General features: G+C 50.1%; 1 protein-coding gene across 3 annotated transcripts in view; it reads right to left on the bottom strand.

Moving 5' to 3' along the window:
• The window catches only part of DHX36 (DEAH-box helicase 36), a 31,561-nt gene extending 6,019 nt beyond the window's left edge, over positions 1-25,542 (bottom strand). The window contains exons 1-21 of one of the 3 annotated variants that reach the window (XM_032962082.2): positions 25,433-25,542; positions 24,405-24,682; positions 23,027-23,172; positions 21,937-22,165; positions 21,540-21,578; positions 20,499-20,669; positions 19,390-19,469; positions 16,801-16,875; positions 15,447-15,613; positions 14,363-14,444; positions 12,314-12,454; positions 11,710-11,812; positions 9,889-9,976; positions 8,958-9,013; positions 8,717-8,781; positions 8,188-8,331; positions 3,746-3,863; positions 3,253-3,351; positions 2,763-2,936; positions 2,151-2,237; positions 1,197-1,280 (exon numbers count right to left, since the gene is read on the bottom strand). In XM_032962082.2, the coding sequence (XP_032817973.2) occupies positions 1,197-1,280; positions 2,151-2,237; positions 2,763-2,936; positions 3,253-3,351; positions 3,746-3,863; positions 8,188-8,331; positions 8,717-8,781; positions 8,958-9,013; positions 9,889-9,976; positions 11,710-11,812; positions 12,314-12,454; positions 14,363-14,444; positions 15,447-15,613; positions 16,801-16,875; positions 19,390-19,469; positions 20,499-20,669; positions 21,540-21,578; positions 21,937-22,165; positions 23,027-23,172; positions 24,405-24,644 (2,388 nt within the window). In that variant the 5' untranslated portion in view covers positions 24,645-24,682; positions 25,433-25,542. Of the gene's footprint in view, positions 1-1,196; positions 1,281-2,150; positions 2,238-2,762; positions 2,937-3,252; positions 3,352-3,745; positions 3,864-8,187; positions 8,332-8,716; positions 8,782-8,957; positions 9,014-9,888; positions 9,977-11,709; positions 11,813-12,313; positions 12,455-14,362; positions 14,445-15,446; positions 15,614-16,800; positions 16,876-19,389; positions 19,470-20,498; positions 20,670-21,539; positions 21,579-21,936; positions 22,166-23,026; positions 23,173-24,404; positions 24,683-25,200 lie in introns of all 3 variants that reach the window. The other 2 variants (XM_032962083.2, XM_032962084.2) reach the window with 2 other exon arrangements.
• Between the last annotated feature and the right edge of the window lie 1,327 nt (positions 25,543-26,869).

Here is a 26,869-nt window from a genome sequence, read left to right as displayed (position 1 = left end):
TTGTTACAGTCTGTGCGGTCCCCCTTCTTAAAGGGGACCACCAGGGCATGCTTCCAATCCTGCAGAACCTGTCCAGTGGTCCAGACTGTTATTATGATGTCATACAGCGCAGTCTGCACACAAATGCTACCCATGTACGCACACACACACCTATTGGATGCGCCTCCCAATGTTTACTTGAAAATATAGGGAGGGGGAAAAAATGGGCGTCTTGTAAACCAGAAAATAGGGTATATTTAAAACTTTAAAAATGTGACAGAACCAGTCGGTCAATATGAAATTTTCATCGTGCGCGGCGCAGGGAAGAAATATGTGACGAGATGTCGAACGAATTCCAGCGCAATTGTGTTCTTAGCATTCGGCAGAACTGCCCGAGGCCGGGCGGGCTTAGCTACCAGGCCCGCCCTTCCAACGACGCGTGACACAGAGCTGCGGAACGAGACTCCCGAGCAGCGAGCAACGATGTGGCGCTGTCACGCAACAAGTGGGATAAAAATAGTTATGACATGCTCTGCGCGACTTGAGCACAATGTCCCACAGTGACGCCACGCGCGGGAAAAAAAAAACTGTTATTTACTTGGACTTGTTTTGGGCGGGACAGGAAACAATGTGGAGCAGGAGTAAATAAGTGCATTGGTTCAGTAATGACTTGGGCTTCCCGTCTCTACACAGGGCACTTAAGTCTTGAAGATTACCCGATGCTTGCGGTAAGTAATTCTATCTCTGGGAGGATATGACAAAATGAAGAACTCCATCGCGCCTAAAGTTTTTCACTTTGTAGGCAGTGGAACATCAGTGAAGCGACCAGTTCACATTTTTCAGAGGGGGAACATTGTTTTGTGTACGGACTGTTGGGGCACGTGCTGTTTGCGAGCATCTATTAAAACAAGCGTGGCACCCGAGTACCAGGCATGGCAAACACCACGCCCGGCCGTCTGTTTCTTCCCAGTGCCGATGTTTACACACAAACGCACCAGGTACCCACTCAAGTCGACCTGAGGGGAGGCCCAGGACAAGTCCAGGTAGTCATTCCCAGGAATTGAACTCAGGTCGCTGGAGTTATACCGCGGCGCACTATCCGCTGTGCTACTTCTCCGCCATATACATAGTACGCACATACTGTCACACGTACAAACGCACTGGGGAGCGCACGTTCTGAAGTGACAGGGGCTGGGCATCCACCAACCACTACTGACCTGCAGTGTGTTCTGGGAGAGGAAGTACTCCCAGCAGAAGTCGTTCACCGACCGGCCGTGACCCCGCCGTCCCTGCTCCCAGCGCTGCGTGGCCAAGAAAGGAACACGGCACCTCACTCGACGGTCTCTCACCTGGCACACGCTGGCCAACTCACGGGGGACTTGCAATTCAGAGGTGGCCGCTTCGATTCAGTCACCCGGCGTGGATGCTCAATAACGGAGCAGGTTTATAATAATCCCTCCCCGAACCCAGCTGTATAAATGGGAACATCACAGTCAACCGGAAGGTCCTGTGTGGTGGTGTTAAATGTGGGTACTTCCACCTTGTGCAACGCGTCTGGATCAGTGTTAAAGAGTAGGCCAAATACCCTCTAGAGTGGGCTCTCTAGAGCGTTACTCTAAAAGGGACTCTTTAAACAGCTCAATCTAGTGGAGGTGCGAGCTAGCAATTGCAGGGCTGCACCTTTATTTACCTTTTACAAGGGCGCCTTGGTGGCAAGATGTTATCTCCCTTGCCTGGTATACAGGAGGTCGTGGGTTCGATCCTGACCATGATGCCTGCTGTATATTTGGAGTTTGCATGTTCTCCCCGTAGCCACGTGGATGTTTCTCCAGGTCCTTAAATTTTTCCCTCCACATTTCGAAAAATGCATTTAGTATTTGGCTGCTATAAATGTCCACATGATAAACCACTAATTGGGCCACAATTTGTGGTCAGGTAACGTCTGAAAAAAGAACTATATAGCTCAGTGGGTCTTACCTGGTAAAATAAAAAAAATGTTTTTTTTTAACAATAGTGCAACGGGGGTGACCTGTAAAAGCTGCAGATCCCCAATCGTTAAAAAGCTGGTGGCTAGAAGCTCAGAGTGGAAGCGAGAAGTATGAAAACAGGAAGCTGTGGCGATCCATGCCCAAACAGCCAGCTCGTGATCTCTGATGTGATGGGAAACTCACCTGCAGGGCGTACACAATGGTCAAGTGGTCGCTCTTGCAGTTTTGGGAGAGTTCCCGCCGTTTGGCGTCCGCGAGCTTCTCCTTTCCCTGGAATCGCACAGGGGGAGACGCACGGGAGAAACACAGGAGAGATGTATGGGAGAGGCCCACGGGAGAGACGTCCTGGAGAGACGTACAGGAGAGATGTATGGGTGAGTCACAGAGGAGAGACGCACGGGGTCACGGTAACATCTGTAAAAGTTGATCCAATAGACATGAAATGTTTGCACAAAGCTGTTGCTACTGGGGACTTACCCTGTATAAAAACGGACAAATTGATCAAAGGGTTACCTAAAACATGGATAGAAAAACCAGTGCTAAAGAGATGTCTTTTCGACAAAGGCGCCAACGTCATACGCCACGAACGCGCCCTACCCCGTGACACCGTTACGTGCGACGTCATCTCACGACAGGACACAAACTACCTGATGCCATCTGGTTGTGCGGCTCGGAAGATATTTTAACACTAATTACATTCTTTCGAGGACAAACGCACGTGTGATACTGTGACACAACCCATGCACGAATGCATGATTTTTCTTCCTTTTTGCTTTTGGTGTTTTCACCACCTACCAAAGGGATGACAAAGGGATCCTTGAATCCGAGGCAGGCGGCGATGCCCAGCACCGGGTCCAGGCAGCTGAACATGGCCCCGAAGAGGATGAGCTTTCCGATGTGCGGCTCCACGGGCAGCCGTGCCAGGTGGAATCCCAGCGCGGTGAGCTCTTCCGCGCGGCTCAACGCATTCTGACGAGCACAATCAGACGTCACAAGACCCGACGTTTGTTCTACTACACGGACGGTGGTGGTGGTGGCTGCGCGCGCCTGCGGTCCAGCACTGTGGATGGCGGCAGCGAGGGTTGGCGGACCGAGAAACGAATATCATACAACTCCCTTCCCATGGGCGTCGAGGAGGAGCCATATCTTGGCTCGCTAGGAGACTGTAAAGCAAATGCGGACGGACTTCAACCGGTCCACCTGCATTCACCCAAATCCTTTTTTTAATTAAATGATTGCCATTCGTGCGATGCGATTGTCCGGTGGCGTGGACGGGGCAACTCACCAGGCCGATGAGGTTGGTGATGGCCAGCAGCACGGCTTGCTCTGTAGGGGGTTGCATCGTCCGCTTGATGAAATCCTCGATCCTACCCAGCTTCAAAATCTATTGGACACAGCATTGCAAAGCGATGACTAAAAACTAGCCGTACTGTAAAATCAAAGTTTCTTAAATCCATTCCCCTCATTCGCCCCCCCACACCAACCGCCCACCTCTGTCCACATCGCAGTTCCGATTGGTACATTACAGTCCATCAACAGGCCGCCTGAAGTGGAGTAAAGCGTGGGTAATGCTGACCTATTTATCCATGTGCTATGAACAAGCGCCATTGCCCAAAAGGTCACCTTTTATGGCCGCAAATATGTTACTAATTTATTATTTTATTTATAAACATACATACGTGCTTGTGCAGCAATGCCAACGCAGCATCACCTCATCGTCCTCTCTTAGCTGGCGTGTGTGACTGCATGTGCGCGTCTTGGTAGATTCATCCTCTTACCTTAATCTGCAAGCAGAGTTCTTCCAGTGGTGTGCGGAGCATCTCGGGCAGCTGGTAGTCAGACAGCATATTAGCTCGCAGCCCATTGTACAAGTGATAGCAGAATCCGGCTTGAACTCTGCACGCACACACACACAGACATTTAATTCAACACCCCCCACCTTGTGTACTGTGCCGGCTTTACCGGGTTATCACCGACAGTGCTCGTTTGAGGCTACGCAGGGTGTCTTTGGGATTCATAATTGATTTTTGGATTAGGCCACGTAATGCTCTGGACAAAAATGTCGTAATGAAACCCTCCGCAGTGTGACCTACGTGTTAAGGGATCTTAGTGTTTGTGTGCGCGCGCGTGTGTGAATTAAAAATGTAACTAATAAGCTTGTGCCAGACGCCCCGGGGGGACAGGCGTCTATGACGTCTCCTGGCCAAACCCCAATTGGCGGAGCCAGGAGATTGAATCTCTACCCTCAGGGCTCCTCCAGAAACAACGAAAAGCCACTTCGTGTAGCCACGTGGAATGTTCGAACGCTCACTGCGGAGGAAAGGCTGCCACTCCTCTGTCGGGAGCTGGACCGGTACTGCCTGGATCTCTGTGGCATTCAGGAGGTCCGGTGGACCAGTTCTGGCTCCTGCCACCATGAGAGGTGGACAGTCCTCTACTCGGGGCAGCAGACTGCCAAACAACATGGTGTGGCTCTTCTTTAGAATAAAAGAATGAAGGGGGCGTGGGAGCGTGGCGGTGAGGTGTGGAAAGCTGTAAGCCCCAGGCTACTTTGGGCTCGCCTTCCCATCAACCGGAGGCGAGGAGTGTTGGTCGTGGTTACTTATGCCCCCACCGAAGACGAACATCCGTGGAGGGATGCAGGCAAAGCCGATGAGTCCGATGCCTTCTATGACCTCCTGTCACAGGTGCTTGCTAAAGTGGCCCCTCGGGATAGTCATCTTGTTGGGTTATTTCAATGCCCGAGTTGGTCATGATGCTGGAACCTGGTCTGGAGTGATTGGAGGGCATGGGCCAGATCAGCTCAATAACAACGGTAGAAGGCTGCTAGATTTTTGTGCAGCCCATGGGCTTGTAATTACCAACACGCTGTTCCGGCATCGGCGCTTCCACACAACATCATGGATGCATGCCGGGTCCAAGAAAGAACATCTGCTGGACTACATAGTGACGGACCAGCAGATGCGAGCCCATGTCCTTGACACCAGGACCTAAAGTGGAGCTGATCTGCCCTTTGACCATCGACTAGTCATCTGTAAGATGCGTCTGCCATTCTTCCACTCCGGTGGTGGGTGTACACCCAGGACCCCATTCCAACCTAAAGAGGCCTGGTCTCAGTTATCTGATGAAAGTTGCAAGCGAGAATTTCATCATCGCTTGCGGCTGGGGTTGGCATCGTCCCCCACTCCTCCTGATGTCGAGGGTAAATGGGCGAGGTTTAGGACTGTGACTCATGTAGCTACAATGGCTGCTTTGGGTACGTGGTCCAGACCTCCCTAGAGACCCTGGCTGACAGAGGAGGTGTTCAGGATGGTTGAGAAAAAGCGACAGGCCCACTGTCATCGGCTACAGAATCCCACGTCAGAGAATGAGGAGGCTTACCGCAGCCTTCGCTCGGAGGTTCAGAGAGCCGTGAGGCGCTGCAAGGATGGGTGGTGGTCGCGGGTTGCTGAGGAGATGGAGTCTGCCTCAGTGGCTCGCGATCACTAATCTCTATTTAACTCTATCAAAAAAGTAACCTGCAGCACCACACCTATTACCATCATTAGGGGAAACAACGGTGATCCAATCTCCGACCCCCAGGAACAGGTTTGCAGATTTGCTGAGCATTTCTGTGGGGTCCTGGGGGAGGGGAAATCCCTCAGCCAGAAAACCATCGTGGCACAGAGTGGGGATGACCCTGCTGAGGCTGCGGTGCCTCAAATATTGGAGGAAGTCACCCCTGTGAGTGGCTGGCTGAGGTGCCATTTGTTGAGGAAGTACTTAAGGCGATCCGGAGTCTGAGACCAGGAAAGGCACCGGGTAGAGATGATCTCCCAAGCGAAATGCTGAGGGAGGGTGGCGTTTGTGCACAGACTACCCTATATGACATCATAACAACAGTCTGGACCACTGGACGGGTTCCGCAGGATTGGAAGGATGCCCTGGTGGTCCCCCTCTTTAAGAAGGGGGACCGCACAGGCTGTAACAACTACAGGGGCATCTCACTCCTCAGTGTGCCGGGAAAGGTCCAGGCAAGGATTATTCAACATCGCCTTGCCAGGCACGCTGAAGAGAGGCTTGCGGAACCCAAATGTGGTTTCAGGAAAGGGCAGTCCTGCACAGATGCCATATTTTCTGTCCGACTGCTACAGCAGAGGTGTAGGGAATTCCAACAAGACCTACATCTCTGCTTTATTGACCTGGTCAAGGCCTATGATACCATCAGTAGGCCTGGGCTCTGGGTTGTTCTTCGTGCTTTAGGAGTTCCTGACCCTCTGCTCACGATCATTAAGGACCTTCATGATGGTGAGCGGGCCCGGGTAAAACTACGTGGCCGGGAGTCAGAGCCATTCCCTGTACACCTTGGGGTGCGACAGGGATGTCCTCTGGCTCCCACATTATTTAACATCTATTTTGACCACGTAGTTCGTGAAGCCTTCAATACCTGTACCGGGGGAATTTCTATTTGGTACAGATATAATGGGAGGCTGATCGATGCCCGGGTGCGGTTAAGGGATAGCTCCCTATTGCTCAACCACGTTATGTATGCCGATGATTTGGTAATAGTTGCTCATTCAGAGGAGGAGTTGGAGACGCTGCTGCTGAGACTGGAGCATGCCACGAAGAGATGAGGCCTTACCATCAGCCCCACCAAAACTAAGCACCTGCCTGGGTATTTTGTACCATCGGACACTCCACCCCCACAACTCCCAATCGGTAATGGGGCAGTTGTGGAGAGAGTGGAGAGTTTCCCATACCTGGGCAGTGTGCTTATGACCGGCTCCAGTTTAACAGCAGAGGTCTCACTCCGAATCAGTCGAGCGGCAATATCTTTTCATCGGTTGCGTAACGCTGTGTGGAAGCTACCTGGTCTGTCGTTCTGCATGAAGCTTCAGGTCTTCTCGGCCACGGTCATTCCCTTCCTTCTCTACGCTTGCGAAACGTGGACCCCCCTAATGGAACATCTTCGCCGGTTAGAAACATTTAGGCTGGCCTTCCTACGATCCATCCTGGGTTTAACCAGGCTGGATTGTGAGGAGCTCACAAATCCTTGAAAGATCTGGGCAAGGTCCCATCGGTGAGCTCCTCCGGCGGGCAAGGCTGCGATGGCTGGGTCATGTAGCCCGCATGCCCAGCCACCGCATGCCGAAACAGCTTTTGTTCGGCCGGATCGAGGGGGCTAAACGGGCACGGCACGGGCTAGAGAAGAGATGGAGTGATGTGGTACAGGAGGACGTGGAGCTGAGTGGACTTGCCGATGACTGGTACCAGCGGTGTCAAGATCGGCCTCTGTGGATGAGGCTCGTGAAGGACACTACTGGGCAGTTGGAGGCAGTCGCCCTCCAACAACAACGGAGGGCGGAGGAGCGACGCTCACAACAACGAGCGGAGCGCCGGGTGGCTGAAGCACAGCGGGTTGGCATAGTAGGGGGCACAGGTGGTGCATCAGCCAGTCATCTCAGTCATCTCAGTCGACCCGTGGCACCTGGGTCTGCCCCGATGACCTCCTGCCAGCGGTCGTTCGACACTTCACGTGGCCTCAAGGTGTACATGGCCTGGCACAAGCGTCGTGGTGACGTCACCGCCACTTAGTGGCAAATGGCGGTTGTTGTTCTTGTTGTGTAGATGGGGAGCAGTAGTTTAACAGGTTTGTGCGCTGCGCAACAAACCCGGTGTACTGAGTTAGATTCCCGCTCCTCAGTGAAAATTATCTGAATCGGTCCTGGGCCTCCCCTAGGTCGACTCAGCCTCAAATGAGTACCTGGTGCTGTGTGAAACATAGCCATTGGGGAGGCAAAGGTGGCCGTGAGCGGTGCTGGCCAACCACCCCCTCGTGTGCCGTGCCGGCCTTCATAGGTGCTCGCTAACAGCACTTGCCCCAATAGTCTGTAAAGGCTACACGTGGGGATCGTTGTCTTTGTGAACGTGGAGAGCAGTAGTTTAGCGGTTAGCGTGCTGTGCTACGAACCCGGTGTACTGAGTTCAATTCTCGCTCATGGCCCACACCAGTGAGAATTATCTGAATTGTCACCTAGGTCGACTTAGCCTCAAATGAGTACCCGGTGCGGTGTGTAGTAAACATCATCACTGGGAAGGCAAAGGTGGCCGTGCGTGGCGCCGGCCACCCACCCACCCACTCCCTCTCGTGGTTCATAGGTGCTCGCGAACGGCACTTGCCCCAACAGTCTGTTAAGGCTACATGGGGGGGTGTTTGTAGTGTGTGTGTGTGCACGCGTACCGGCCAGCACGTCCCCGCCTCTGCTTGGCGTTGGCCAGGCTCACCCACTCGGGCTTCATGGTGGAGATGTTGTTGTCGACGTCAAAGTGCGTCTCCTTGATCTTGCCGCAGTCGATGACGTGCACCACATCGTCGATCGTGATGCTGTGGTGCGAGGGGGCGCGCGGCATGATGGAAGGAGCGGTATTTAGTGGAAGGCGACTTTACAAATTAATGTCAATTATTATTATTTAAGGGCAACGGCAACCCGGACGCAAAACAAACGCTTGTAGATATATATGTACACGTCTAGTAGGGTTGAGTTTCAGATTGAGACAGCTTTGGGATATTTGATTTTTTGAGACGTCGTTGGATTATTTTTGAATCATAAAAAAAGGGGAGCTGTTTTCAACTCAAATGAGAAATCATGCGGTGAACATCTCCTACCTAGATCCCCGAGCCTGTGGTTACAGTCGGAACACAACACACAACCCACTCTTCCCCCTTCCATGACACGCACGCGCGCACACGCGCGCACACACGCGCGCACCTGGTCTCCGCGATGTTCGTGGCGATGACAATCTTGCGTACGCCAGGCGGAGGCCTCTCAAACACCTGTCGCAGGCGTCGCCAACAAACGAGCAACACGCCACACGTGAGCAAAGTGCGATCCTGCAACATCGCGGGGTACGCTCAGCGGCTACTACAAAGTGGCATGCGCCGATCTCGTCAGCGAGGCTAGGCTACGTGAGCGGGAGAGCAAAAGAGCCAGAGAAAGAGAGAGGTGGTACCTTCGTTTGGCTGATTGTAGGCATGAGAGAGTGCAGAGGGATGATGATGAAATGTTCTGTAAAAATGCACGTTTCACGTCGGTTAGATGGTGAGTTGTACACATACAGTTGCTCGCTGAAGTAAAGCAAGCTCAACGCGTTTTCAAAACCAAATGAAGGCATACGCACGGGCGACAATGAAAAGCATCAACTGTGAAGCGCTGTTGAAAAAGCTACGCGAGTTTGTACTTCGGAAGCGTCGTTACAATTTAAAATATTTCACCAAACAAATCTAACATCTCTCATCTCGTACGCACGTACCTACGATCAACCACACTTGCTATTCAATAATGCGTCATCCTCTAGGTGGGGATGTGGTTCAAGAAACTGTCTTTTTTTTAGTTATTCCCGAAGATAAAAAAATAATTCATTACGGCACCACCAGCAGTCATATACAGAGTCCAACATTGCAGATCCGACTCACTTAGGACTGATGTATGCAAGCATGTAGATTAACAATACGTGTGTCAGTATTCTGATGCATATCATACCTATGTACAACCCATCTGTCGCTCATCACTACACACAAAGGGTTCGAGTGTTTTAACTGCATTAGGAGAGACACATACACACCGGCCACAGCAGAGGGCGCTCCATGCCTATCATTGCCGTCACGAGGAAACTCAGAATCAGAATCATTATTTAGGCTGCAGGAGGAATCCGATGAGCTTTAACGCTCTTCACAGATGTCCAAGTAGGGGCGGGGCAGAAGGTTACAACTCACATTTGATAATAACAGTGTGGCATTAAAAAGTATACAATAGGTGACATTGTGGGCAATAGCTCTTCTTCAGAGCACACAGGACAGGCCAGAGAGGTAGCGTGGCCTCTCCACGTGCTGTGAAGGATGGGCTTCAAATGTTTGGAGTGATGTGTGCTGATTGCACAGTACCTGCACTAAACATCTGGTCTGCGGTGAGAGTTGTATGCAGCTTGCTGATGTCAGCCCAGCCAGGCAAAAACACCAGGATGGCTCCGTCCTATCACACGGCACACGCACGCGGGTTCACAATGTAAACATGTTGCACGGTGCATTACACGCACCGTACAACAGCAGCAGCTGGGATTCGCCACCGAGTGACGGTGACATCACCACGGCGCTTTTGCCATTGGTGTTACACGGCGACGGCACGGCATGCCGGCATCCACCGCGGCGGAACCTGAGCTTGCGCAGGGCGCACTGCTCCGAACGATGGCAGCAGGTGGGTAGAGATCGATGATGGAATGGCAGCCAAAGGACGGAACAACCAAGAGGATGACCTCTGCGGGGATGCAGGGATGAGGCCGGCGCACGTGCAGGAGTGACACCGATTGCGGGATCACGGGGCCATGTGGGGAGAGCTGTCATCCAGCAGTGGATAGAACAAAGCTGCTGTTGATGACCTTATGCCGAATGAAGGGGATACAAATTACCATGCGTGGATAAACACATTCATTCCTGAAAACATCTTAATATATAGAGGACAGCAGAGCTCGGGCAACTGCTGGTGCCAGTTTACAGCCTGGCTGGATATTTAGCAGTATGGACGTTACCATTATCGTGGAGCTTACATCGTAGTATCTACACACCGCTGCAACCCATGTCCACCCGTTTAAGACAAAAACGACCTCTCCGCAGGGGCAGGTCACTGTGCGCCCCCATCAAGCGATGACCTTATCGTGAATTGCACATGTCCCTAATGATGTTGCCCTTTGCAGATATCCGCGTAAAAAAATAATAAAAGCAATTAGCCGTGAAAATCCGCCGCATATGCCCATTTGTGTCTCACATCAATGGGGCCTCGCTCGGGATGGGGGGGGGGGGGTAGGGACCAAAACAATCACTGGGGGAGGCTTATTTTAATTGGCAGTCCCGTGAGATGTACCGCTCACATGTTGCCATGACAACGGGGTCAGGGATCGCAAGGCTCGATTCGTTTGTGAGGAGGCCCTTATTAGCAACGCGGTTATGTGCTGTGCGGTGATGCGCTGAGCGCTGCTGCGCCGAGCGGCGACTGGCCGAGCGGCGCTGAGCTGAGCTGCGATGCGTGGTGATTTTCTGAGTGGTGATTGGCTGAGCGGTGATGCGCTGAGTGGCGATTGGCTGAGCAGTGATGTGCTGAGCGGCGATTGGCTGAGCGGCGATGCGCCGAGCGGCGATTGGCTGAGCGGGGATACGCTTACCGGCGATTGGCTAGCGGTGATGCGCTGAGCGGTGAAGCGCTGAGCGGTGATTGGCTGAGCGGTGATGCGCTGAGCGGTGAAGTGTTAAGTGGTGACTGGCTGAGCGGTGATGCGCTGAGCGGCGATTGGCCGAGCGGGGATGCGCTGAGCGGCGATGGCTGTGCGGGGATGCGCTGAGCGGTGAAGCGCTGAGCGGTGATTGGCGGAACGGTGATACGCTGCTGACTGAATTGCTGCCCGGGAATGCACGACGGCAACTCGCGTCCGAACCCCCGCGATCATCGCATTTCCGAACCGACCAGGAATCGCTTTCATAGCTCATTCGCCTCAATTAATTCTCATTCAAACCACGCATGTCGTCTTCATCAGAACCAATGAACATCACCTCCCCGCTCCCTCTCAACCGTTCTAGACGAGGACAAAGCTAATCGATTAACCCTGGGGGGGGGGGGGGGGGGGGGGGAGGGTGGGGGTGCTAATTGTAATGAGATAATTTTCAATGAAGGGTGAGGCTGAGGTGGGGGGTAGGCAGGCGCCACGCCGGCCTTGCCTCCGCGTGCAGCACGATGTGGCGGATGAGCGCCGCGATGAGGTCCGCGTCGATGAGCTCATCGTCGATCATCTCCAGTGCTTGGACGGTGCTCATGGAATACCTGCCAAGAGGTGGCACGTGTACATTGTCAGTATTGTGTTGTTGCGGTTTTTTTTTCTTACACGTAACGCACTCGACATATTTATATTTAGACTCGCTTCTCTATTTTGCACTCCGAACGTCTTTGTGCCCATCACTACTCGAGCGTGCCAGAATGCTCGTGCAGTGACGTTGCACTACTTGAGCATGCTGGCACAAGACAGAAGCGGAAAGAAATTACAAAATGTTCAGTGGACACGCGGATGTTGTGAGTTTAACATGTAGGCTTTCGTGACCAATATCATCCATAATTCAGGTTTTTTGGGTTAGATCGTGTAAATATAAATGTGTCGTTAAACCCGCCACCACCCCACAGAGTACAGCACACCGGTGTGTTGGAGAGCAAATGAGTACGTCTCGCCAATAATTACCACTAGCATCATCAGGACAGTCAGATTTGTGATTGTGTGTGGGCATAGCGCCCCCTCCCACTGTCCCCCCACCGTCCCCGCTGGAGACGCACTTCCCGTGCAGCGAGTCGAGGTATTCGGGCCAGCGCTGCTCGTACTCCTGCTGCATCTCCTGCTCGGCCTGCCGCCGCTGCCGCCCGTGCATAAACAGGTTCCGGCGCGACCTCTGCTGCGGACGCTGCAGTGGGCAGTACCTGCGTTCACAAAGACAAAGGTCCCCCCCCCACCCCCGTATAGCCTTTAGCGGACTGTTGGGGCAAGTGCGCAGCACACGAGGGGGTGGGGTGGCCAACACCACGCCCGGTTGCCTTCCAATGGCGACGTTTACACAACGCACCGGGTACTCATTTGAGGCTGAGTCGACCTAGGGGAGGCCCGTGACCGGTTCAGATAATCGTCACTGGTGTTGGCCGTGAGCGGGAATCGAACCCGGGTCGCCAGGTTCATAGCGCAGTGCGCTAACCGCTACACTACGGCTCCCCACAACACACACACAGGGACACACGATGCATCTGAGTGAACTGTCTCTCCAAAATGCCGCTTTTCCACATGTGGTAATGGACATTTTTATATGCACTGCCAAAAAAAACATTAATTTTATGATATTGAAATGTTCTACGAGCCAGCATATACCCATTTAGCTCTCACAATGTACCACACTGACACCATCAGTTAACTAAATCTGAGAGCCCGGTTTGATCAAACATGGCTGTCCGGATTTGAACCCCAGAACTTCCAAGTGGCCAGGCCGGTGAGTCGCACAGCATTAGCTGGAGCGACAGAGCCACCTCTAAATTTCCGTGGGTTCCCGGTGACCTCTGCACTTTGACACCCACTTTCTCCCGCTGATTGCTGGCAAGGAAACACAACGAGGTGTCAAACACAAGACGCGTATTCGAGTTAAAATATCAACCATGTGCCTTACCTCCCAAAGGTTACTGAAAAATGTCGACCTCATTATTATCAGAAGCGGAATATTCGTGTAGCCTAAACAAGGCTTCTGAGTGTAGCCCGTAGTCACCACCATCCAGTAGCACACATAACACTCGAACTTTATATCAGCTGCTAAGGTCCACTGAGTTCAGCAGCTCTTGTACAAGGATGACCACAGTCGAAGACTGGCAAATGGTGGCAGTTACAGGACAAATGCCAGGTGTGAATGTGCAAACTAACACATATGATAAGGTCACACTCATTATAAGGTCGCACTCATTACACACAGAATGCTTGCCACAAATGAACCACAATACCTTGCAGCTCTCGTCAAGGAGCATACAAAATCACGCGGACTCCCGTCATCCTCGCAGCGGCTTTTGGCTGCTAGCCATCGAACAAAGACGGTCACCGCATCGCGCGCTTTCAGGTGCGCTTCTGTGGCCGTCTGGAACGCCCTTCGTCCCGATATTAGGAAGCCACTGGAGCTATGACACTTTTAAATCTCGATTGAAAACTCATTTGCTGAGAAATGCTTTTTGTGTTAAGTTTCTTGTCCTTCCCCGCACCTCTAATTAACACGGTTGACTACGTACCGTGCAAGAGAAGTTCAACAAACATACACATACATAATCTGCACACAATCTTTCCTATGTCCAACTGGGCTAATGCCTTACTAAACAAGTGGAAACATCGGACGCGCGGAAACGTTTAATGAGCGAGATAAAGCCACCTCCCGGACCACACGGCGAGATGACCGCACGCGTAACGGCGGTCTGTCGGGGGCAGGCGAGGCGCGCGTTCACGCACGCCGCGCTGGCTCACCACCGAGGCTGAAAAGGCTTACGCATTCACCGCTGTTCACTTTGTTTTCTTGCCACATCTTAGGCAACCACGGTTCTTATAGAGCGTGTAAGTTCCCAAAGAGCAACACGCCACTTGGAGAAATTCATGTTGCATCATCATTACAAGGATTATCGTGACGCCATGTCATCGACACAGATAAGACAGAGATAATGTGTGAATGCTTTCTGCTCGTAAGTAAATTGTTAAAAGTGGCTTACAACGTCAAAAATATGTCTAAGCAGAGGCTCTGGGGCCCCTATTGTCCAAAGCATGTGCATTCAGACCATGATTATTTAAAAAAACTCAACGAATGGCACGGATACCTGGTCATTTCGAGCACATCTTCCAAGAGGTACTCCTGCACTGGGAAAGTGAACCCGGGTATGTGGATGATGGGACAACCACCTGAAAAACATAAAGTTAACAACAACCAACTATCAGTGCTATAACAAAAACGATCTCCAGTAGAGCCTGAACAGACTTTTGGGGCAAGTGCTTTTAGCGAGCATCCCACGAAGGCCGGCACGGCACACGAAGGGGATGGGTGGCCCAGCACCACGGCCGGCAGCCTTTGTTTCCCCAGTGGCGATGTTTACACACTGCACCAGGTACTCATTTGAGGCTGAGTAGACCTAGGGGAGGCCCAGGACCGGTTTACATAATCGTCACTGGTGTTGGCCGTGAGGGGGAATTGAACTCGGGTTGCCAAGTTCGTAGCGCAGTAAGCTAACCCTTTGCACCACCACTATACCACTGAAAAAATAAAATAACAAACAAGTATTAAGTGTTTACATTATGAGACCTCCTTTGCCGGTAACAAGATATAGTAATAGGTTTTTACCCTTTTAGCTGGCACAAAAACTGACACCTTTATACAAGGGATCATGTTTGCAATAACCACAACACAAGCAGTCAAAAATGCAAACAAAAAGAAACAAGTCTGATAATGATATTGGCACTGTCCTTGAATTTGATTGGTCCACACCCGAGACGGCTTTTCTTAGAGCCTAGTCTCCACTGGTGTTGGACCAGATGACGCCATAAGGCGCACAACTCAAAAACAGCGCACTATAAGAGTATTGAGAGCTCGGGGTAAGCTTTTACATTGAGACCTCCTTTGCCAGTAACAAGATATAGTAATAGGTTTTTACCCTTTTAGATGGCACAAAAACTGACACCTTTATACAAGGGATCATGTTTGCAATCACCACAACACAAGCAGTCAAAAATGCTTGTGTTGTGGTTATTAAAAACATGATCCCTTGTATAAAGGTGTCAGTTTTTGTGCCAGCTAAAAGGGTAAAAACCTATTACTAAGTATTAACTGCCATAACACAACCGTTAAAATAACACAACATTAAAATACACCCCCCGGGTGCAGGACGGCAACGACAGCCGGGAGCTCACCAAAGTATCGCGAAAACATCTGCGCGTTGAGCGTAGCGCTCATGACGATGATGCTGAGGTCGGGCCGGTGGGGCAGGACGTCGCGCACGATGGTGAGCAGGAAGTCGGACTGCAGGCTCCGCTCGTGCACCTCGTCCAGCACCAGGTGGCTCGTGCCGCGGAGCAGCCTGCGCACGGCGACACTCGGCTCGTCACAACGATCCACGGCCGCGCCGTCGCGCACGCCGGTCAGGACTTGTGGAGGGCGACGTGGCTGAGGCCGTCTGCGCGTTCTCCCGATTGTTTCAAATGAAAATTGAAACACAGCTTTTCCCAAGTCAAACAGTTTTTAAATGTTGTGGCTTGGTTCTCCAACACACCGGTGTGCTGTACTAGTAACGAATTGCCACGTTCTGTTTACGTGACAAACCTTACTAATTGGCTGTGCCGGGTGGTGGCGGGTTTAACGACACATTTATATTTCCGCGATCTAACCCAAAAAACCTGCATTATGGATAAATATAAGAAGTTTAACATATAAACAAGAAATTCAACATACATACGTACAATATCGTTTGTGGGCCGTTTAAAAGTTGTGGGCTCTCACGTGGCTGTGGGTTGTGTGCATAGAAGTCACAGGTTGTGTCCAGCACATGGGCCCATAGGTTCTTCAGTCCTGGTCTAGAGTGGTGTTGCGGTCGTTTTTGAGAGTACGTTATAGCAGGAGTGCAAATGAAGCCGACTTCATACAGGCAATCAGTCAATGATAAGTAGAAGTGGGTAAAAGGCTGTTAACTCTGCCTGGTAACCGAGTAGGTATAGTCTATTTAAAATTAAACATACACAAAGCATTGACTTAAAGATTTCGTGACTGCAGGAATTCATATTCTTTGGCTCTTTCGGTAAAGTCACGTAGAACAAAAAAAATATTAACAAAAAACTACAATGTTTCGATCGCAACACAAGCAACCGCAACACAAGCAATCGTCATCAGGAGTATGACGATTGCTTATGTTGCGATCGAAACGTCGTAGTTTTATGTTAACATTTTTTAATTCTACGCGAGTTTACCGAAAGCCCAAAAGAATATACACAAAGCACATCGCATATGTGACTCATTGGGGCTGAAGTATAGATGGGTATGTGAAAATGTGACAAATGTGAACATCTGTAGAAAATGACAGTTATACCTCCTAGCACAAAACACTGTGCATAAAACTCTGTGCTAGGAGCGATTGATTACTTGGTCACGGCAGATATTCGACGGCCGGGACACGCGGCGTTGCACCGCATGTACACGAGAGGAAGGCGTCATGCGTTTGGGCCCCAAAAAAAGCGACACGCAGCGAAGGAGAGAAGACATCCGAGACGTTACCGGTCTGTTTGTAGCCACTGCAACACGATCCCTGTTGTGGCGTAAAGGACCGAGCCTTGCTTCCTTGGAAACCGGCTGGAAGAGATTACGTAAAAAAAAAAACGCACAACAATAAGCGGACGGCGCTTTTGTTAAGAGCATATTGTTGATTCGCGAGCTGTCACCCCATTCTAACGGAAATAAAGTCGCTTAGTTTTAGGTGGGCACGCACACTTTAGTCACTATTCCCCTAGACGGTAAATCCGATGCCTTTGGTATGATACACAATCGCTGTACTTGTCTTTTTCACCAATCCTGTGTTCATATTTTTTCGTGTAAAAATGTACACGTTGTTCATTTTAAGACACACCATTAGCTTCCCAGAGTGGTGTGCGGTGGTGGGGTAGATAGCCCAATGCACCATGAATGAGGCACGTGACCCGAATTCCGATTCCAGGTCACTGGTTAACACCAGTGGTGAGCAATATTCCGTTCGATGCTGGGCCCACCGCCCTTCACCAAACCGCATTGATCGGCATGAAGTATGGTCACACAACCCCAGTGATTGAAAAGGCATGGGAAGGGCTTCATCCAGCAGTGGACTGATTAAGGGCTGTACCAAATCAGCCCTCAAGAGCTCATATTACAAACTTTAGCACAATACACCGTTTATATTAAACTAAACATTGTTTTATTTTAAAAGGTAAGGCGCACTGAGCAACACAGCTCTTAATCAGAAGGGACCTGGCCACCAATGATAGCTCACCGAATCGGCTTATCACGTGGAAATCTATAGCAGTCAAATAGACTAAACGTCTCAGTTGACTCTAAATGTGGAAGGAAAAAACCAGAGGACCAGTAGAAAAATCCACGGGACCACGGGGAGAACATGCAAGCTCCAAATATACTGGCCGTCAGGGTTGGGAACGAACCCACGACCTCTTGCATACCAAGCGAGGTAGTTAACATCTCGCCACCATGGCACCCCAGTATATTATAGATACTTAAATGCGGGAGTGGAGTGAGGGAGCGGTGATTAGTGAAATGCACTGTGAAACCAGTGATCTGAATTCGATTCCGGGCCAGAGCTAACATCAGTGGCAAGTGATATATTCAATTCAGTCCTGGACCAATCCCCCTTTCACCAACTCTGACCAGTGTGAAGTATGGTGAAAAAACACCCCCCAACACCACGTCACGTGGAGATATTAATGCAGCACTAGATTGATTATAATTTAATACATTAAAATGCAAACCAATTACCAATCATTATGGAAAAAAGTACACATTCATTGTTACCCAAATGTAGAAAGACAAAATGAACACTATTTTAAAAAGTATTTAAATTACAATTGCTATCCGCTGTGAACCTTGCAAGAGGCAAGTTGTAAGCCACACTGAAGCCCTGCCAATGATGTGGGGTGAGTCTTCTAATAGCGGAGATCTCATATAATGACTGCAGACCCATCAAGGGCATTTAATAATTGATAGAGCAATTCACATTGATGTGGGTTCAGAAAGCTTCTATTACTGAATATGCCAGGGCAATCATTAGAACTGAACCCAGTCGGCCGCCTCCAGCTGTTCCTACATCTTTGCTCGACCAATTAATAAAAACATGAAGAATACGTGCATTGCATGAATTACAGATTGCAAAGTTGCAAAGATTACATTTCTTATGGCAGGCTTATGTTGAGGGAACTGCAGTTGAAGAACATTAACGTAACCTCTATTTATATTGCAAAACACAAACATGACAACAAATAAATTGTGAAATGCAATTCCAGCATTATGTGGAACCGATATCGCGCATTGCGAAACTTGACACTGTATCGAGAAAATGTATTTCCCGGCAAAGGCGAAAGCACGCACGGGTTCTTCAACAAAAAAATCAGCAAATCTAAATCCAATGCGGATCATCAGATCATCTATCATTCATTCATTGTGAGCGAAGGAGCTTTGCACCAAACGTGTGACCTCTCGCAGCAGGATTCGCATAAACTGCTCTTGCTGCCATACACCGGCATCTCGAGTGATTTCTTTCATCCACGGATCACGGAGGGGGCGACCACGGGGGGGACGGCGCCATTCTTTAGAGCAGAGGTTTTTAACCTGGGGGTGCACGCACCCCCTGGGGGTGTGAGATGCCCCTTCTGGGGTGCGAGACATGGCCAGATTTTTCTAGAAGGTAAATCATCGAAACACAAATCAAGCACGGGCACATAAGTACAACTCCTTTGTCTCATCAAACCGATATATCTATTAACATTATATATATAAAAAAAACATTTGTACGATTGAGAACCAAAGGGGTGCAAGGTTAAGAACCACTGCTTTAGAGGGTCACGGTCCGCTTCAAATGTCAACCGCGCCAAACTGAAGGGCGCAATTTGCTGTAGTTCACGCGTCGAGTCAGGGCGACGCGACCATAAAGCGTCGGCCGTCTCCCCTCGAAGCCGAGCTCTCGATCGCACAGAGTGCGGTCGTTAATCGCACACGACGCACACTTTTAATTTACGGAGCCTCGCAAACGCTTAGTGCAGAGGGACACTTGCAAATTGGCTTAGGGCTGGGCTCGAGCTGCAAGGCAGCGTGAAGTGGGGCGGTCACCTCTGTAATCTGATTTGGTAGCCCGTGCTGTTCCCATTGCCACAGCTCTCTGCTCGCTCCACCGCCACCCGCTCCGCCACCTGCACGCAGAGACCGAAAAACATGGGCGGCTCGATTTGCTCTCTCCAGAAAGACAAAGGCACCCCGCGTAGCCTCAACAGACTGCTGGGGCAAGTGCCGTTAGCAAGCAGTGCCTGTGACCACGAGGGGGTGGGTGGTCAGCACCACACCTGGCCAGACGGCACGCTCTCTCCACTCTCGCCCTGACAGTCGCACTCACCAGGCAGCCACTCCTCACCAGAAACCCACCACTCACCTGTCGCTCACTCTCGCTACTCACCTGTCACTCGCTCTCACTACTCACCTGTCACACATCACTCTCATCACTCACTCACCGGATGCTCACTAATTTTAATCCAGACTATTGAATTACGCATGCAGGAACAATCACTTTTAAAGGCACTTAACGGTTAAAGACGCAACCTAAAACAGGGGATAAAGACCACGCTTTGTGCTCAGAAGTGTTTACTGATAATAAAGTGACATCCCAACCTGCATGACGACATGGCTCCACAAGGGTCGCGACATGCTTTTAATAAATAAATATATGTTTTGGTCCATTGGGCAGCCTACTGGCTTTAAAGCTGGCGGTATCTGTTTAAAAAGCCTGACTGTGCAGACGAGACCGAGCAATTTATGGAATATTGTGATCGGACTGCCAATAAAATATGGTGACACAACAACATTCGTTTAACGTGGCCAACTCTGCTGATGAGACTGAGATGGTCGAAATCCGCTCCATAGTTTATTTGTTTAAACATACACTGCCGAATAATATGGTTTTGGAAGGCAATAGGCCGATGGGCTAAAACCATATTTGCTTTAATTTGTGGCAAAACAAAACTTCTGCTTTTCCACGCCTTTACCCACAACTCTCCAGTTCCCCGCACCTCCGATTAGCACGGTTGGCTACGTACGCTGCAAAACAAGTTAAACATACATATGGAAACAATGCATCATGCGTTTGTATACAACTATACTTTTTAATGCCGACCAAGGACCCCCGCAGTTTAGACGGCGCAGGACTTTTGTCGGCCGCTGCCACTCACCGAGATGGCGCTGATGCGGCGCGGCTGCGTGCACACGATCCTGCATGCCGAGCCCTTGCCGCGCTCGATCTGGTCGTCGAGGATGAACTGGGGAACCTGCGTCGTCTTGCCGCAGCCCGTCTCCCCGCTGATGACCACCACGTGGTGATTGTTGATCAACGCCAGCAGGTCCTGCGTTTTGCGATTTCGACGGGGCACAGGTTGTGTTTTTTTACAATTTTAAACGGCCGTTTCTGTGTTGTACAAGGCCCACGAAGCGACAAAGCTCTTTTTCAGAAGTGACCTGGCGATGACAAATGATAGCTCAACGAAGTGGCTTGTCAAGTGGAAATTTATAGCAGCCAAATACTCAAGCTCATCTTTCTAAATGTGGAGGGAAAAACCTGAGGACTCGGTAAAAAAAGCCACGCCACCACACGGAGAACATGCAAACTCCAAATATACAAGCATCTCGCCTTACATAACATCTCATCTCAAACATTTAGAGGGCACCCCCCAGCGGCAGCTGTCCCTGTGCGGCACAGGGCGACTCAGGAACGGCCTGCAAGTGGGCATTAGTTCTGTTGGCAGGGGGCGACGATTACTGTTGCGTAATCCCAGTTGAGTAATTTGCAGGTACTGTAATTGTTATTAGCTTTTGGGGGGTCATTTTAAATGTTGTATAGGGTGGAGATGGCTGGGTGGCTCAAAAGAGAGTGCCGAGCTTGCCATTGCATTGAGGATGACCAGCACGGGGACAGTGCTAAGATCAGCTCATGTGCAGGAATGTAAATGGATTGTACCATCGTCCGCACCTCCGATTAGCATGGTCGGCGATGTACGGTGCGAAAGAAGCTCAACATGCGTACATTCAGCACTGTGAAAGAATGGTGACAGGTCGAGGGAGGCCTTCATCCAGCAGTGGATGGACAATGGAAGATGATAATGTATATATAAAGTTGTCAAAGGCTCCTTGACATACGATTTGATATATTCATGGGATTATTGGTGTCTATCGACAGTTTTAAATTACGTTTACAATGTTTCACTCGGTACACTTACCCGTTTCATTTTGTAAGCAGGCAACTTCTCTCGGAACTCCTGTAAATGAGTCGAAAGCGTAAATTACTACCTTGTAGAATAAGGACAAGTGACATACAATGTCATGCTTAATAAATGTATGCATTCGAATATGACTGTTCCTTCCGTGTCCATCATCACAGACCAATTAGAAAGCTCCCCAGTGTTGATGCATCATCACCGAGTATAAGTTGCATCTGGTGATTGATGCACGAGTGGTGAGTGATAAATGACTGTCAGATGAATGGACAGTGTAAAGTGTTAGGTGAGGGGTGGGTGTCTGGTGAGTGTGACTGTCAGCTGACTATAAGACAAGTGGAGAGTGCGAGTGTCTGTCGAGCGGTGAATTGCTGTGACAAACAAATTGTCAAAATCTGACCTGCATCTTTAAAAATTCCCGGTTGCCTTCCCGATTCTTGTGCAACTCCTGGCGCAATCTTTCATCGAGTTCGTGATCGCGCTCCAACGGTTGCCCAACCATCTCGTCCACCTCCTCTATTTCATTGGGCGGAGGGACCTGTCCTCTATCACCCTCCTCCTCCCCATCTGACTGGTCCCACCAGTCAGGGGTCTCCACCTTGGCGAGCGGCTTCAAACTGGCACCACCGCTGAAAGAAGAGTCGGTGGGAGTGGTGACAGAACAGGAGATTTTTTCAGTGGCTGAGAATGTGTTGTTGAAACCACAATTTATTCAGAAACAAGGCAGAATATCATACATATCCAAGGATTCTGTAAAAATGTTCCAACTTCTGAACAAAAACATACTCGTGAACCGGTGGATCATCCAAGCCATGGCAGCACAGCAGCCATCACAGTACGGGTGACATTGTCACTGGTTATTCGCCGCACCGAGCCTGAACCAAACCATGAAAGGTCGGCCTCAAGACATCCGAATCTGGCCCAGGGCCCAGCAGGGCCAGAGCCGGGACTAAAGTCGCAGAACACTGTGAGGAAACGTCACTTCACCATCTACACTAACTAAACTATTTTTTATTTTACCAGTTAAGGCCTACTGAACTATATAGCTCTATTTCAGAAGCGACCTGGCTACAAATGATAGCTCAATGAAGTGGCTTATCACGTGCAAGTTTATTGCAGCCAAATACTCTAAACACATGTTGATTCTAAACGTGGAGGGAAAAACCGGAGGACCTGGAGAAATAATCCACACAACCACAGGGAGAAAGAACATGCCAACTCCAAATATACAGGCATCAGGGTCGGGATCGAACCGACGACCTCCTGTATACGAGGTGAGGTAGTTAACATCTCGCCACCATGGCACACATGTCCGGCATCATTGTCAGCGGCTCTGCTCAGCTTCTGTAGTGAAAAAACTGCTGAGACATGCTGGGCTGGCTCGGAATGGGCCCAGCAGCAGCTTGGCCGTACAGTGGAAAAAGAGGCATCAGTGCCATAGCATGCAAATGTGATGTCTGTTGTGACTGCACCACTTGTGGTAAACGTACTCCATTGGCTGCACCCTCCAGCTGGTGCCAGGAGCCTGGGCGGCATCCAGATCTCTGCAAGCCTCCTCCCTGTCCTCCTTCTTGACGGCATGTAGCAGCTGAGTGATGTGCTGCTCTCGGGCTCCGTCCATCTCCACCACAGCGCGCTTAGAGAGCAAAGTGAAACGCATCGCGGCACCGTGATAATGCACAAAGGTGGGCTGCTCACAAATATCATGCAGGCACAACTCCCATCAGGCCTTGCGTGCACGTCACATGACGACCACATTGCAGGCACAAGGCTGCACTTTCAAGACCATTGACGACAACTATTGTTGGAGCGCTGTAACACGGCAAGCCACTACTTCCAGACGAGACATTTCTTTGTACCGTTCAATCTCGCGTACCCGACCGACACATATCCGCCCTGATCAATTAATCGCCCAGTGGCAGTTCTGGGATAATGGCATTCGTCACGTCTACAATGTCCCAAGGCGTACACTAAGAAAACGACTGCCTGGGGCTGCCCCAGCGCTACTAACGCTCATCTCATCATTGATGACTATGGCTCCACAGCAAAGATCTGTGACACGGACAATCATTTGTCACTTTTGTTCGAGTTAAGAAGCCATTACAAGCCGCCGTCCATTTTGAACCACCTTTAATCGAAATAGACACTTAACTCATTCTTAATAACTTAACGTTTTCGTCCAATAACCTATTTGTGCACATTTTAACTGTACATTTCTACAGATGAGAATAGGGTTTTCACCCTTTTATCTGGCAACAAAACAGGTGTTAAGTTAAAACACCAAACTGAAACCTTTTACAAGGAATCATGTCTGCATTAACCACAATACTTGTGATCAAAATGCAAACAAAAAAACACTCTCATAATATAAGCATTTTTTTTAAAACTGATTGGTCCACACCAGAGACAGATTTCTTTTGAGCCTCGTCTCAAACGGTGTTAGACCAGAGGACACCAAAAGGCGTACAGCACAAAGACAATGCACTATCAGAGCAATGTTCACATATAGCGATCTAATAACATATCCGCCTACCCCTCAGTCCCCAGAAAGGTAGGGTATGCGACGTTGTACTGTATCCCATAATCTCGCAGGGTGTACGAGGAGTAGTAGACATATCACCACCACTATTACAACATAAGATCACCCCCGTAACATCACCACTGGGGAAACAAATGCGGCCGGGCGTGGAGTTGGCCACCCACCCCCTTGCGTGTGCCATGCCGCCCATCATAAGTGCTCGCTAACAGCACTTGCTCCTAGGGTCCATTACGACCGTCAGTCACCACAATCACAACCATCACCAGCAAGCACCGCGACGACCGACGACGCAACCACAAAGAGCCATCAGCGACGACAGCAGCACTCACGTCTCGCCGGTCCCGCGCTCTGCCCTTGCCGATGGACTTGCGGGAATACCAGAGGCCGATATCTCGGCCCTTGAGGTGGCTGGGATGGCGACCTCGGCCTCCCCGCGGCGGCCCGAAGCCTCCCCCCCCACCGCCGCCTCCTCCTCCTCCTCCCGCCTCGTCCATGCTCGCAAAATCCGAGCCATCGTAGCAGCGGTCTCGGGCCCTGCCCCGAGAGAAGCGACCTCCACGAGTCGCCATCAACAAGGCAACACGGGCCTGGGCTCCCCCCGTCGACTCTATCCGACACAGGCGACGTTCACAGAACCGTGGTCGTAATTAACTACAGCCTCGATTGACAGGGGACGAACGTGATACTTATTGAATGCGCCCTAGCTTCGCTTGGATATTAGCAGCCGTGTATTGTACTTGTCAAGCCACCGTTCCACGAACGTGCTCCCGAAGCCAATGCAATGTCGGTTATAACGGGTTGTGTTTGACTATACTTCACCACGCCGGTCAATGCGGTGTTGGTGATATAACATTTTTTTAGGCGTGGGGAGGGGGGGAGTAATTTTTTCCCAATTAACGTTGCCAATTATCAGCTTCCTCACCCACCAAGGGGGTTAGCGGCGTCTAGAAATCTCGGGGGTAGAACGTCACTCGTTTGATAACAAAGCAAAACACAAAACAGACACGCAGCCACCTTTAACAAAAAAACTAAAATTACACAAAAGATGCCTCGCGCTGAGATTTCAATAGTATATAGCTCGCTCGCTCGCTCGCTCCCTCGCGCGCGCGCGCCTCGAGTTCCCACTTGTTTTTGATTCCCGCACGGACTCGACCTGGCCGGGCTGAGAGGCGCCCCGTCCGGCAGGCGGCTGCTAGCACCACGCGGAACGCACTCCCCGGCGCTAGGCCGCTCTTGTTTCGGGCGGCTTTTACGATTTTTTTAATTGAACAGAAATGTACAACCCCGTGCGGGAGCTATTAAATAAGCTAAATAATCCGCGTAGATTGTTGGAAATAATAATGATATATTTGATTACATTTGGTTGAAAACGGTTAAAGTTGCCAGCGGTAAACAAGGCGTCTTGACGCACGGGTCGTGAGGGCGGCACCCACAATGCACGGCGCGCGCTGACGACCGACCACGTGGTGTCTGGAGTTGCGAAGAGCTTTAGAGATTTGTGGATTTCGGATATTTGGAATCCCAGAGATAAGTTTAATCGTTACCCGTGGCCCGATTATCTGGGTCGCAGATCATTCACGCTCGCGGAATAAACAAATGCAATTTTTCTTCTTGGTTCATTCGGTAAAGTCACGTAGAAGGAAAATAATAAAATCACCAAGAAGATGAATCCCTGCAGTCACGAAAGCTTTAAATCGAAATGCAATTTTATTAAATCACTGGTCTATGTTGGGTTAAATAATCAAAACACCTATTAAAGTTATTTTTTCTCAATAACACCGTGGTCTTAAAGGAAACAAGTTACGTACAACAAGCGACGTGTGGTATCTGCTAGACGCATCTCCGTGTGTTCGAAGGGTCATTGTCCGAAACGTTGTCCTTCTTCTGAAGGTAGATTTCCCGACACGTCCCCCTTTATGAAGGACAATTACCCGAAACTACGCCAATTTTTTCGTGTTGTTTTTTTTTAAGGCCACGGTGTTATTTGACGAATGTCTTTGAGTTTTTTTTTTAATTTGACCGTGTATAAGCCAGGGTGTTTTGTTGAACCTAACACCTAGGAAATCCAGGCACGGATAATTAATGAACAAACAAATGGAGTCTTACAAAAATGTATAATCTTAATTTGGGCAATATTGGCTCAACACAAGCAAATTATTCATTACTGGACCGGTTTTGACATTCAGAATTATGATAATGCATACAATACAGTCCCTGTACTGTAGTATGTTGTGTACTGTACCATATTACTGACCACATTGACATGTGGTACTGTAGTTTTACAGCGCACCACTAGGTGGCAAGAGCGATACATGTGCGCGATATTGCGATATATTATTATCGGACGATTGGCACGGTTGACTATGTACGTTGCGAAAGACGTTCAACATGCATAAATACATATAATAAAAGTCTCAGTTTGGTGTAAGGCCCACGGAATTTCTATGAGAGCAAATATCTGTGCATTTATTGTGAAATTAACTCTGCGTCGTCTAGCGGCCAAGTGACATTGTTCAAGCGGTTTTGTTGCAAAGGTTCGCGGTTCGAACACAGCAGCTGCCCCGGTCAATGCTGCGGGTGTATTTACCGAACGTGCGAGCCGTCCGCCTCGCAGCGGACGGTCAAGGTTTCCCGCGTCGCTATTCGAAAGACGACCGAGCCACGTGTGCCGGCGTCACGCTCCAAACTTGTCAACATTGTAAGGTAATCTAGAATTGTAAGGTAACTAATTGCGTGAAACAACACAGGAACATCACCGCCGCCGCCCCCTCTCCTACTGGCAGACCGTACACGG

This window comes from Petromyzon marinus, chromosome 28 (genome assembly GCF_048934315.1).
Source record: "Petromyzon marinus isolate PM22_M1 ecotype Great Lakes invasive population chromosome 28, UKy_Petmar_22M1.pri1.0, whole genome shotgun sequence".
Taxonomy (NCBI): Eukaryota; Metazoa; Chordata; class Hyperoartia; order Petromyzontiformes; family Petromyzontidae; genus Petromyzon; species Petromyzon marinus.
Note: the sequence above shows the minus strand (reverse complement) of the source record. Positions and strands in the feature narration are given on the sequence as shown.